This window comes from Heptranchias perlo, chromosome 3 (genome assembly GCF_035084215.1).
Source record: "Heptranchias perlo isolate sHepPer1 chromosome 3, sHepPer1.hap1, whole genome shotgun sequence".
Classification (NCBI taxonomy): Eukaryota; Metazoa; Chordata; class Chondrichthyes; order Hexanchiformes; family Hexanchidae; genus Heptranchias; species Heptranchias perlo.
In genome coordinates, this window is record NC_090327.1 from 126209223 (window position 1) to 126222745 (window position 13523).

General features: G+C 37.8%; 1 protein-coding gene across 1 annotated transcript in view; it reads left to right on the plus strand.

Moving 5' to 3' along the window:
• Window positions 1-13523, plus strand: part of atp9b (ATPase phospholipid transporting 9B) — a 284027-nt gene that overhangs the window by 83194 nt on the left and 187310 nt on the right. The window contains exons 5-7 of the mRNA XM_067981947.1: window positions 1307-1415; window positions 3919-3977; window positions 9579-9630. Of these exons, the coding sequence (XP_067838048.1) occupies window positions 1307-1415; window positions 3919-3977; window positions 9579-9630 (220 nt within the window). The remainder of the gene's footprint in view (window positions 1-1306; window positions 1416-3918; window positions 3978-9578; window positions 9631-13523) is intronic.

Here is a 13523-nt window from a genome sequence, read left to right on the forward strand (position 1 = left end):
ACATCCAGAACTGGATGAGCAAAAATTTCCTGCAACTAAATATTGGGAAGACCAACGCCATTGTCTTCGGTCCCTGCTACAAACTCTGTTCCCTAGCTGCCAACTCCATCCCTCTCCCTGGCCACTGTCTGAGGCTGGACCAGACTGTTCACAACCTTGGCGTCCTATATGGCCCTGAGATGAGTTTCTGACCACATATCCGCTCCATCACCAAGACTGTCTACTTCCACCTCTGTAACATTGCCCATTTCTGCCCCGCCTCAGCTCATCTGCTGCTGAAACCCTTATCCATGCCATTGTTACTTCTAGACTTGACTATTCCAATGCACTCCTGGCCGGCTTCCCATCTCCCACCCTCCATAAATTTGAGCTCATCCAAAACTCTGCTGCCTGTATCCTAACTCACACCAAGTCCCATTCGCCAAAGTCACCGTTCACTGGGAATGCCTCGATTTTAAAATTTTCATCCTTGTTTTCAAATCCCTCCATGGCATCAACCCTCCCTAGCTCAGTAACCTCCTCTAGCCCTACAACCCTCAGATCTCTGCACTTGTCCATTTCTTGCCTCTTATGCATCCCCCGTTTTAATCGCTCTACCATTGATGGCTGTCTCTTCAGCTGCCTAGGCCCTAAGCTCTGGAATTCCCTCCCTAAACCTCTTCGCCTCTCTACCTCTTCTTCGCCTTTAAGACGCTCCTTAAAACTTAGCTCTTTGACCAAGCTTTTGGTGACCTGTCCTAATATCTCCTTTTATGGCTCAGTGTCAAATTTTGTTTGATGCTCCTGTGAAGTACTTTGGGACGTTTTACTACATTAAAGGCGCTATATAAATGCAAGTTGTTGTTGTTGAACACCCAATTAGCGCTCGCATACTGGGCCAAACACTCTTAATTCTACCTCTAGATGTGTACCCGAGAGGCAGAAAAATAGCACATATACAGGGAAGGGGTAGGACAGTAGCTAAATTTGAATCAGTATATCAATTAATTAACTATTTTGCCAGAGGTGTATCAAAATTTGAATTTGAACTTACTCACATGTTGAAGAACTGTTTAAAATCTTGCAGTGCTTGCTTTCACATTCAGTAAAGGGGTTATCATTCTTTAAGTACTACTTTATAGTTATTTTACTCCTCTGGTGAATCTTAGAGTGATGACTTGAACAGTAGCAAAAATGAGAAAGTAACGGACATTTTTGGGTCTAAATCCTTTAATTGTTTTGTCACTCAAATCTGTTGCTAATGTATATTTTAGATAATCTGATTTCCTCCACTCTAATTACTAATAAGATATCTGTTGTTTTCTAGGGATTTGTTGTGGCGGTAACAATAGTTCGAGAGGCATTAGATGAGTTCCGTCGCTATCAGCGAGACGAGGAGATGAATTCACAGCTGTATAGCAAGCTTACCATACGAGGTTAGAATAGCCTCCTCAATAATACAGCAATAATACCCAGTAGGTTGGTATTGTCAGTAGTTTCCAGTTTTGGAAAAGACTTTTCAGAGGTTGAACAAATTCTGCAGTTAACAATGATCTAAATTTTGAGTATACTTTTTTTAAACTTGTGAACACACTGCTACTTTTAAGATATTTCTCATCTCTCTCGCATAATAGCATTAGAGCATATACACAGACACAGAAAACTGAGCAACAGATCATGCGGAGAGATAGTTCTGTCAAATTCTTGAGATTTTGAGCCATTAGAGTGAATGGTTGTTAAAATGACAGCTACAATTGAATCTTGGGATAAAATCAGAATGACAGAAAATGTTCCAATTTCCCAAGATATTTCATAATGGCATAGGTACTGTGTTTAGTATGGTTTACACTACAATGAGTTGTCCAGAATAGTATCAGTTCACTTTTCCTGCTGGTTATACTCTACCGAGTGTAAATTAAATTTAATATTTAGGTAGCATTGGGCTCCAGTGAATTTTGGCTCGAGAGGTGAGCAAAGGGCATTGAGCCAGCATAACATTATTACTTTGATACAAATACCATCAGCTTCTGAGTTAAGCTATATTTAAATGCATTAAGGGGGGTTGTTAAAAGTGAATGTTTATTATTTTGAAATGGGTATCACAATAGCAGTTTCTATTGTTTGATCCATCAATACAGCATTGAAAAGTTTAGATCTAGCGGGTGATGTACGATGACTTCATTGACAGATGGGAAAATCTTTAGTGCATAAATTTCTTTATGGTGGTGCTGCATGGCTTGCAATAGATATTAGCAATAAACCTTGTGGCCAAAACAATAATTTGTGCATATTTTAATTCTTTGAGCACCACAGGCAACTTAAGTGACCTGGTGCTGTTGTGCTTTGGGAGCAGTAGTGTGTATATTTGTACAGTGGCCATCTTTCTGGTTTGATGGAATTGTGCCAAAGATGCTTTGAAGTCTGAGCTACTGACTAGCTTAAAAAATATTTTTAAATACTGGGTTCTTTGCCCATGAATGTCCAGTTTCTGTCTTCAAAATGCCAGGAGTAAAGAAACAAAACTTTTTAGGGAAAAGTGTTAGGAAAAATAGAACAGATTGGATTACGTTAAAAATAAAGTGAAAGAAGTTTTTGTTTAAAGAAAGGATGGATAGTGAAACTAGCAATGAAACAGCCTGCAGGTTTTGTGTTTACATTTTAAAATATTTTTAGTTAAAATTGTGTTGGGGTTAATATGATAAAACTATTCCTAATGTCTAATTAGTTTTCTTGTATTAACAATTATTTTCAGTGTGGGGTGTTAGCTATAAAATAAACTGGGTGGTTCAGGGAGACAGGAACTTTACTGGGCCTCTCAGCAGTCTAAGGGTTAAAACACTTGGGTATTTAAAACTAGAGAATTAAATTTGTTCTCACCTAGTCATTCGCAGTTTAAAATGCTGTGGTGAAAGCTAAGTTGCAGCAGACTAGTGTGAAATCTGTAACAAGGAATGGAAAGTAATAGTTTCAGTGGGAATTACTTCCTGACTTCCATAAGTAGGTATTAAATGGTTATATCAGATATGACCTAAGGAGCAAGAGTTTTATCCATGCAGTTTCCCATTAGTTTCCTGTGGCCTTGTGCCCAGTATTATAATTGGAGTTAGGCCTATGGGATTAGATACAAGGTTTTGTAAATTGGAAAAAAAAAGGTTGGGAATATATTTTATTAAAATGACTACAAAACAATAAGCAATATGAATTTCTATTCATAATCTGAATCTTGGTTGCATACATTTCAATGAAATTTTCACACAGCTGAAGTAACGAGATGACAAAATAAATCTTAATGACTAACTATTGAATGAACAAGAATTTGGTGTGGTTGTTAATGCAAATAATGTGACTGGAGCTTATGAGTGTACAAAGTTATACTCGCTGCTGTTGTGGTCTGACCATATTGGTTACTAAAAGGTCTAGAAAGAAGTTACTTTTAGTCTAAAATGTTAAATAGCTTGAGAAGATTTGGCACAGATTTAATATAATTTACAATAATGTATGATAGGCTAAATTAATAACTCTGGAAAAAAATGATCTATTCTGAAAGCAGACATAATCCCCCTATTACATTTAGAAACTTTATGCATGATGTTCACAATGTCCCAGTTTCACCCCTGCACTTGTCCCCAAGAACAACAAAACAAGATAAAATTAATTTGTTTTGGTGAGGCTACATTGCTTTCTTGAGCCAATCCATGTGATCACCAACCCTTGCTGCTTTGGGTTCAAAACGAGCATGCAATCCTCTTTTTCTTTACTGTTTGCTTTCAGCATAGTTTTAACAAAATTCAGACTAGAATGTTTGGGAATACGTGCTTATTGACATTCAAACCAAAAAAATGAAATTTGGATTTAATTACAACTAATATAATTTTCAGTTGCTTCAACAAATGTGAATTTACTGATGTGCACTAATTTAACAATTCAATTTTTTTTTAGGTAAAGTGAAGGTGAAGAGCTCAGACATCCAAGTGGGAGATCTCATTATAGTCGAGAAGGTTTGTGTTTGTTGTATTTACTGCTGTGACTTGCACATCAGGAAGAGATTGCTACTTCTGTTTCCCTATAACCACAGTGTACTTCAACACCACCGCTGACTGGCAAATCCTAGAAATATGACACGTTGGCAAATGATCTTACAATGTATCAAAGTACGTTGAGAAAGTGCCTATATTGATCTTGATTAATACCCAAAAGAAAAAGAAATTGACTTATTTGTATTATGCACTTTTTATGTATAACAGCATTAATGTAATTACATTTAAAAGTCTATGGATAATTGCATCTGTATTGGATCTACAGAAGATTCAGAAAGTATTGGTGGTGATGGATGGGGAAAGGAGTCACCATGTTCAATAATACTGTGTGCGTGTCTGTGTCTGTCTTTTTTCCCTGTTGTTCTTGTCTGAATTTGTTGAACTGTTGTGGCATCCTGATGTCCCAAGTCAATTTCCTCTGGATCTAGGAGATATTTCTGCTGTAATCTGTGTATGCTGCACGAGATAATTCAGTATATACGCTGTGGTTTGGTAATCAAATTTCGCTCCTAATGTATGGGAACGTACATGAGATGGCAGTAAAGAAGACCGAGAAATTTGCTAAAATGAATGAGTACAAAAGTGAGCAAATAAAGTTAGTGCAAGGAGAGTGTTAAAAATGTGGAGTAAGAATAAAAGTGCATAAAATGAGGAAATTATGAAAGGCATAACAAAAAAAATGAGTGACGTACATCCAATAGAACGCATATGTATCATGAGGTCCAGCACATCGTTGGACCATTGCCACTGAATGGTGAGACATGGATTTTGTTTCCCAGTGTTCAGTTCCTAGTATGTATGATTGTGAAGATGTGCCATGATATATATATATATATATATATATATATATATATTATATATTAATCTTTCTCTCTCTCTCATTTCTGTCAAAAAGTGTGTCTTTGTCTCTTCTACCACTACTGTCATGATAGGTGTTTCTTCAAACGTTTCCCCTCTCGTTCCTTCTGAACTGCAAATATGCTGACCTACGTTTTCCTCTTCTCTCTAGCACCGTTGTATTCATATGTACACTCAGTGCAATCTCCAACTTCAACTCGATCAACAACAGCTTGCACTTAGAAAGGCATTTAATAGAAGCTTAATTAGACAAAAATTAACACTGAACCAAAGAAGGATATATTAGGATGGGTGGCTAAAGTCATGGTCAAAGAGATGGGTTTTAAGGAGGGTCTTAAAAGGCGGGGAGGTTTAGGGAGAGAATTCCAGAGCGTATGGCCGAGACAGCTGACTGCCTTCTCCAGGACCTCAAAACTGTGCAACTTGTTAACTACTTGAGCTTTAGTGTCCTCCTGGAATCCTCAGGCTTTTTAAACTAAATCAAAGGCAAATCTGAAATTAAAAACAGAAAATGCTGGAGAAGCTCAGCAAGTCGGGCAGCATCTGTGGCGATGCATCTTTGACCTGAAACGTTAACTGTTTCTTTCTCCACAGATGCTGCCTGACTTGCTGAACTTCTCTAGCATTTTTTATTTTTAAACTAATCTTGGTATCATCATAACTGGCTGATTTACTTTGTCTCCTAGTCTTTTCAACCTTGGTGTCCTGGATTGTGAGCCTATACAAAAATGCAGAAACCTGTTGTTACTCCATAGATTAGGACGGAAAATTATACGGGTGTAGTGATTCAGTCCATTTCTGTACATTTATTAGTTGCTAGTTTGAACTGGCAGTGTTGAAGTAAATAGTATGCAATGATGAGTTTACAATTATTTACTGAATACCAGACCAATTACTGTAGCTCAATTGTAAAGTGGAGTTTTTGAAAATAAGTAAAATTCTTTTGCAAGAAGTTTGTGCTTTTAAACCATATCTTTACCTGTTTAATCTACACAGTATTCATGTTATGTTTAGTACAAGTAGTAGTAGTTTATGTATAAATATTGCATTCACATATTTGGAAACAGGTAATGAATAATGATCATCTTTTTCCATAGTAGAAGCATCCTCTGTAGCCGGTATTCTATCTTCTGTCTTCTGACAGCACAGACACATGGTTTTTACTCAGGTTTCTTCCACTTGTTGATGATGTTCCATTGCAAGTTTGTTCGCATGATACCAGTAACCTGAGAACTGTTTGTTGGATCTTTGCCAACCTGGTAGGAGGCGATGTATGCTCATGGTGGAATAGGTTATGTGGGACAGATGCTCAGTTTCCAAAGAATATGGTCTGGACAGTTTTAATTGCTGAAAACATGTCGGATGGATTGATGTACTTGGAGAATAACACAGTTCAGTGAAAACCTGCCCTGCGTTCTAGTATAAGTTGAGACCCAATGTAATTCTGTTGCTTTTTACACACCTGTGTATGCAGACCAACACCTAAGAATGAATACTTTTCTCAACTTTTTTTTCTGATTTCCTCTAAACCTTCTGAGTTTCATTTAGTTTCATCCTAATTTTGCCAGGCCCAAAATAATCCCTGAAAAATTCTCACGAAAGACTTTCGAATGTAAAAACTGAAAATTTTGTTCTGCTTGTATTCCAAACACTGGTTTGAAACCCCTTGGAATCAAGTTTTTCTTTGGAGCGGTGAAAGATGTAATTGCTAGGGAGTGAAACATTTTTTTCCACTTCTGTTATCATTAGCATCAAGAATCCTAGGTAAGATATAGTGGAACCAACTGGGGATAAAGCTCTCTTAACTGGACCACAACAATGTACTTTAATCCCAGCCTCACATCAGTCCTTATGGCCTCACTGTGAGATTGCCAAAGTAAGGGCAGCTTTTGTTATGTAGGCACATGCCCACTAAGAAATTGGTTGAGACTCTATAAACTCATTTCACATAGAGAACTGACATTTCACATATAGAATTCAATTAGTCTAGGTAAGATTTGAACCCAAATCCCAGGGACGAAAGGCCATGATCCTGTTACCTTTTTTCTTCAGCGATGGAATAATGTGCTATATATCTTTTAATTAGGTGGAGTTGTAGAACACCATATTTGCTGAGAAGTTAATCTGAATTCTTTTGTCTACAAGTACTGCAGTCCCAATGAAGTGCAGCAATTCAGATATCCAAATTGGCATTGGACATAAGGAAACAACATATCCTTTTGAAAGTTTGATCCCAGAAAAGCTGATGGCCCAATGGCTTCACTGTTTGGGTTTCGAAAGCCTCGTTTGGCTAGTGCCCTTACTCATCAATTTCAACAGTTCCCGTCAATCGTGCTTGTCTGTTTTGAGTGTGAAGTACAAAAAAAACCCATCCATAAAGATCCTGCTAAATGCGACCAAAGTCCTTGCTGACAATTGTGGAAACCAGAGTGAATGAGAATCTGCTCAATATCTTTATATTGAGGCCCCATCTGCTCTTTCAGGTAGGCTTAAAAGATCTCATGGGGGCACTATTCGAGGAAGAGCAGGGGAGTTCTCCCAATGGCCTGGCCAACATTTATCCCTTAACAAAAGCACCAAAACAGAATATCTGATTTTTATCTCATTGCTGTTTGTAGAACCTTGCTGTGCACAATTTGGCTGCCGCTTTTCCCTACATTGCAACAGTAACTACACTTCAGAAGTATATAATTGGCTGTGAAACGCTTTAGGATGTCCTGAGATCAGGAAAGGCACCAAATGGAGGTTTTTAAAAATTTCCTTCTCGTTCCCTTTTCCTCAATTTTCGTTACTGGTGAAGACACGGATGGAGAAATTGCTGGAAAGTTCTGTATTCCCAGGAATGCCATGTATATAATTTTATTGTGCTGCGTAAAAATTGTATTTCCTGCATATAATCCTTTAAATTCCAACAAAAACACCGTCTCGTGGTATCACTAGTTTATAGCAACCATCTCAATTATGATGATCTGCTTTGGCTTTGAAATAAGTTAGCCAATTTGCAATGCCCTGAATCTCATTATCCTGAAACGGAATGATTCTTTTGCCTACCCAAATAAAAGAGAATTTCTGGAGTCATCCTAGCATCATTCAGTGGCTAACAAATCTCATGAACTGGATGAATAACTGTGTTGATGACAGAGGTGTTTGTCGCAATTGTGTGTTTTTTGGCCCCACAGCCATTAGGAACCGGGTTACCCCCAGACCTTTTTCACAAAGAACCTAACAACAAACAGAGGCAAGACTGTCATTCATTCAATCAGCCAGAACTGGATTTAAGCCCAGGCCCTAGTATGAGAGTGTGCTAATCCAGTGCATTACCCCATCTCTTAGCATTTTTATATTGAGAAACTTAGGTGAAAGATTAAGGCTAGAGTCCATGGCATAACCAAAGTCAAAATGAGTAGCAGTATTTAGATAAACTAGGGGTAGTTAACTAGGTGATGCTAAATTTGATTATAATTATTTTTCTGCAAGAATAGAATATCTGAAGTAATACTAAAAAGCTTTTTTTAAAAAAACTAGTGTATTGCAATATTGACATAATTAGAACCCATGTGCCCTTGAACTATACTGTTCAGTATGCAATTGAAGAAACACATTGTCATTTGTACATATTCAGTGTAATTAATATAGCTGACCAAGGTGAGCCTAAAAGAGCTCAGAACCTCCGTTTGTGGGGTATGGTTGGAGTCTAAGAAAGAGTTCTTAAAATATTTTATGTTCTGAGTAAAACTTTAGATTTAGGCACATAATTCCTGTTTTATGGTCAATGTAATTAATCAGGGAGCAATAACATTCCTGTTTTTCAAATTAGGTATTTTGGTAGGAGGGATAGTGAGGCCACCTACTCCTTGGAAAATAAGAGTCTAAATGGGTAAGGCCCGAAGGGATCTGGGGGTGCAGATTTACAAATCATTAAAAGTTGCAACGCAGGTTAATAAAGCCATAAAAATACAAAGAAAGCACTGGGTTTCATTTCTAGGGGAATATAATTCAAAAGCAGAGAAGTTATGTTAAAATTATGTAGCATCTAGGTTAGACCATACTTAGAGTACTGTGCACAGTTCTGGTCTCCATATGACAAAAAGGATATAAAAGCACTGAAGAAATTGCAAAAAAGATGTACAAGGATGCTACCAGATCTCTGAGGGTACAACTATCAGGAAAGACTGAACAGGCTGGGGCTTTTTTCTCTAGAAAAGAGAAGACTGGGAGGTGACCTGATAGAGATCTTTAAAATTATGAAGGGTTTGATAGGGTAGCTGTAGCAAAGATGTTTTCACTTGTGAGGGAGTCCAAAACTAGGGGCCATAAATACAAAATGGTCACTAATAAATCCAATAAGGAATTCAGGAGAAACTTCTTTGCTCAAAGTGTGGTGAGGATGTGGAACTTGCTACCATGTGGAGCGGTTGAGGCGAATAGAATAGATGCCTTTAAGAGGCAGCTCGATAAGTACATGAGCGAGAAAGGAATAGAAGGATATGTTGACAGGGAGCGATGAAGAAAGGCGGAAGGAGGCTCGTGCGGAGCATAAACACCGGCATAGACCTGTTGGGCCGAATGGTCTTTTTCTGTGCTGTAAATTCTATGTAATATTAGAGTGTACGTAACTCCATCTTCAGTTGATTGGCAACTCAAAACCAATCAAGCTGAAGCCTCGACTATTTCCCCTTATTACTGTTTAATTCTGTGTTTCAGAACCAGCGCATTCCTGCTGACATGATCTTTTTGAGAACATCGGAAAAAAATGGTAAGCAATCTTTCTTCGTTGCTTTCCAGTAGTTGTTCGAAAAACAAGCTGTGAGTGCAATGTTTTGTACCTTGACTAAAAGATCATTGTACATTTTTTGAGATGCAAATAAATAATCAAAGCAGTGAAACTTAACCTTTGAATGCTAATGTGGTAATGTCAAAGTACAGGTTGAATATTGTTACTTATCAAAAAGATGTTTTTGCTAATTATGCTGTAACTTCTGAGTAAACTGGATTTGATTCTCATTGTTTTTGAAGCATTATGTATTGCTGTCAGCAATGTTGAATAATTTTCTTAAAGTACAGTGCAACTAAAATTTATTTTATGATTCCCTAAGTGAGATGGAACATCTTGTTTACACATGTAATATTGGTAGGTAATTAAAAAATCAAACCAAGTAAAAATGCTTCATCAAGTTTAGTAACTGTATCTATCAAGTAAAGTTAGTATCTTTTAAATGACTTGCAGCATTTGATGCTGTGACTCAATCATAATATTGGAAGTATTTAAGTATTTTAAGTTTTTTTTAGTACTAACAAATACATAAATATGATGTCCTTGCATCATTGAGTGGCCAGCAAATGTGATGAGCTGGATGCACACTGCATGCATAACTGAGTTTATAACTGAGGTGTTTACCACAGTTGAGGTTACTTTATCTAAACTTTGCCATGGTTAGCTGTAGCCCCTATTTACAACTTTTTCTGGAATTTTTTTTACCGTTTATTTAAAACCAGAATAAAAGCTGGAATGGAAGTGCAGTGCGAATATAACTTTGTTTAAATATGATTTAAAAGTTGAGAAGTCTTTTTTGTTTTTTGTATTCCGCCAAATACTGCATTTTTCTGATAGTGTGGATGGTAGAGGGAACACATCATCGCAGAGTGATTTCATCCTGTTGAAGTTAGTGCTTTTGGAGGTCCTGACTATTTTTGATCATAATTAGGAATTCATACCAAGAATCTAGAAAACACTGGAAACACTTCAGAAACTAGTGTGAACAGAATTTTTTTGGTGAGGTTCCTGAAGTGTTAAAAGCTGGAAAAATATGCTTCTTAACAACTGATAATTGCATGAGTGAATGATTTTGTATTTTGCTTTTTTTTAATAGAAAAGTTAAAAAGCAAGTTTATTTCCTGGTTTGGGCCACCAGCATTGAAACATAAACTGCATTAGGCTGGAATGGCATTAGATTATCCCTGGTATCGTGTTTTTTTTTAATCCTCGAGCTTAGTGAAGGAAAAGATGATTGAGAAATTTTTACCTTGGAGTATAGAGAATGATTCCTTCCATGATGTTGACAAGGCTATCGAATCTAGTTTGACTATTCAGCTGTTAGTGGAGAAGTTTGAGGACTACAACATTTCAATTAGTTTGTCAGATATTATGCTTTTGACCATTTTTATTTTGCATTGTTTCATGATCACCATTCATGAACTGAATTCAACTCCAGATTTGCTACTATAGACCACTCTGTTGATACCAGCATTGCAGGAGTCTAATCATGTTTGACAGCATCCAGAGAAATTGACACCTTGTTTACATTGGCTACTGTTGGACAAACCTGCTCTTGAATTTATGTTGTGGACTCAGATTTCAGTGTAGTTGCCCTTTTACATTACATGATCTCAACAGGGCCACTCTGCTACTGGTCTGGACTTTATGTACCTTGATGCATGCACATGTCACTTACATAGATAAACATTAATATAAATACTGTAGCAAGATTGTTGGGAAGAAATATGCAACTACCTCCAGATATGTTCCGGTATAAATCCCACCTATGAAAGAGGTTTGTTAATTGTGGGAATTATTTGGAGTGCAAAATTCAGCTAGTATATACTGCACAATTCAGCTAGTATATAGATGGGTGCATTTTAGCAGACTGGGTGCATTCAGGCATTCAATAGCCAGTGAAAATTGGATAGAGGAATTCAAATCACAATTTTTAAAGATTGTTTTCATGGTAGCAATATCTATGTCCTTTAGGAACCCTTCAGACTCTGCCCTAGATACTTGTTCCAGTCATATTCAGTAATGCAGTACAGGTGCCCATGACATCATTTTTACCTGTGGTGCCTCATTTAAATTTGCACACCATACTGACATTCTCCTCCTAATAGTCTTGATCTCTTAATTTCTGCATGAATTTACCATAAAAACCTTAATAGTTGTAATACTGAGATGAGCCAGATCATTTACCTCTGTCTGCAGTTTTGATATACGCTATGTTCTTGATACCTTCTACTGGGCTACCTGGCAACTAAGCACCTCCTCTGAAGGTTGTATTCCTCTCGTGGTGTCCTTAGGAAGCTTGCTATTACTATTTCAGTCCAATCCCAGGAGTACTTTTTTTTTAAATGGCATACTTCAGCTCTATTCACAAGATTGTAGTTCTGTTGGTTTATTTTATTTCCTTTGGCAAAAGTTGCTAGCAGCAACCTGCTAGCCACCTTGTATTCTTGAGTTGACCCTCTGTACAAGATTCCAAAGAACATCCAAGTTTTGTTCAGTCTGAACCATCTATGATTTTACAGCAAATGAGGTGATGCAGTGAAACGCGAGCAAACCAATCATTTTAAACAGGCAATCCAGTATGATGAAGCAGATGCTTGTTAAAAGGGAAGATTGACTTTTGCCGTAAACCGGTTTTAAATAATCAGCCACCTACCTTTTACTCCGAGGCTTTTATTTTAAATTTCCTCTCTAAATTTGTCAATTTAAAAAAAAATAGACCAAATTTTAAACTTTTTGTATGGAATCACTGGATTTTCGAATGCAAGCAATGTGACATGTGTATTTTGTTAATGATTGCTGTATTGGAATGTTTTTCAGCTGCAGTGTGCTGTTCAGGATCTTTTCGGTCCAAAAGGATTTTATTTGCCACATATTAAGGAGAAGAGAAATCTGCATAGTGATTGTTTTTTGTGTATATTGCTGATAAAGCAGTTTGCATGTATTAATTTAAAGCTGGCACTGATGAGCATTATTTAATATTGTGTTAATAACCTATAATTGGAATAGTATTTGAGCTGATAAAATTAGCAAAAATATTATAACATCCCAGTATACCGAAACAACTGGTAATATTGATTTCAAACTCAAAGCCTATTGTACTTATTTACTTGTATTAGCCAGTGTTTACTATGAAAACATGAAATTAGTTAGGCTGCATTTCATTTCACTTTACTATAGGTTTTTTTTATTCGTTCATGGGATGTGGGTGTCACTGGCAAGGCCAGTATTTATTGCCCATCCCGAACTGCCCTTGAGAAGGTGGTGGTGAGCCACCTTCTTGAACCGCTGCAGTCCGTGTGGTGACGGTTCTCCCACAGTGCTGTGAGGAAGTGAGTTCCAGGATTTTGACCCAGCGACGATGAAGGAATGGCGATATATTTCCAAGTCGGGATGGTGTGTGACTTGGGGGGGAACGTGCAGGTGGTGGTGTTCCCATGTGCCTGCTTCTCTTGTCCTTCCAGGTGGTAGAGGTCGCGGGTTTGGGAGGTGCTGTCAAAGAAGCCTTGGCGAGTTGCTGCAATGCATCCAGTGGATGGTACACACTGCAGCCACTGTGCGCCGGTGGTGAAGGGAGTGAATGTTTAGGGTGGTGGATGGGGTGCCAATCAAGCGGGCTGCTTTGTCCTGGATGGTGTCGAGCTTCTTGAGTGTTGTTGGAGCTGCGCTCATCCAGGCAAGTGGAGAGTATTCCATCACACTCCTGACTTGTGCCTTGTAGATGGTGGAAAGGCTTTGGAGACTCAGGAGGTGAGTCACTCGCCGCAGAATACCTAGCCTCTGACCTGCTCTTGTAGCCACAGTATTTATGTGGCTGGTCCAGTTAAGTTTCTGGTCAATGGTGACCCCCAGGATGTTGATGGTGGGGGATTCGG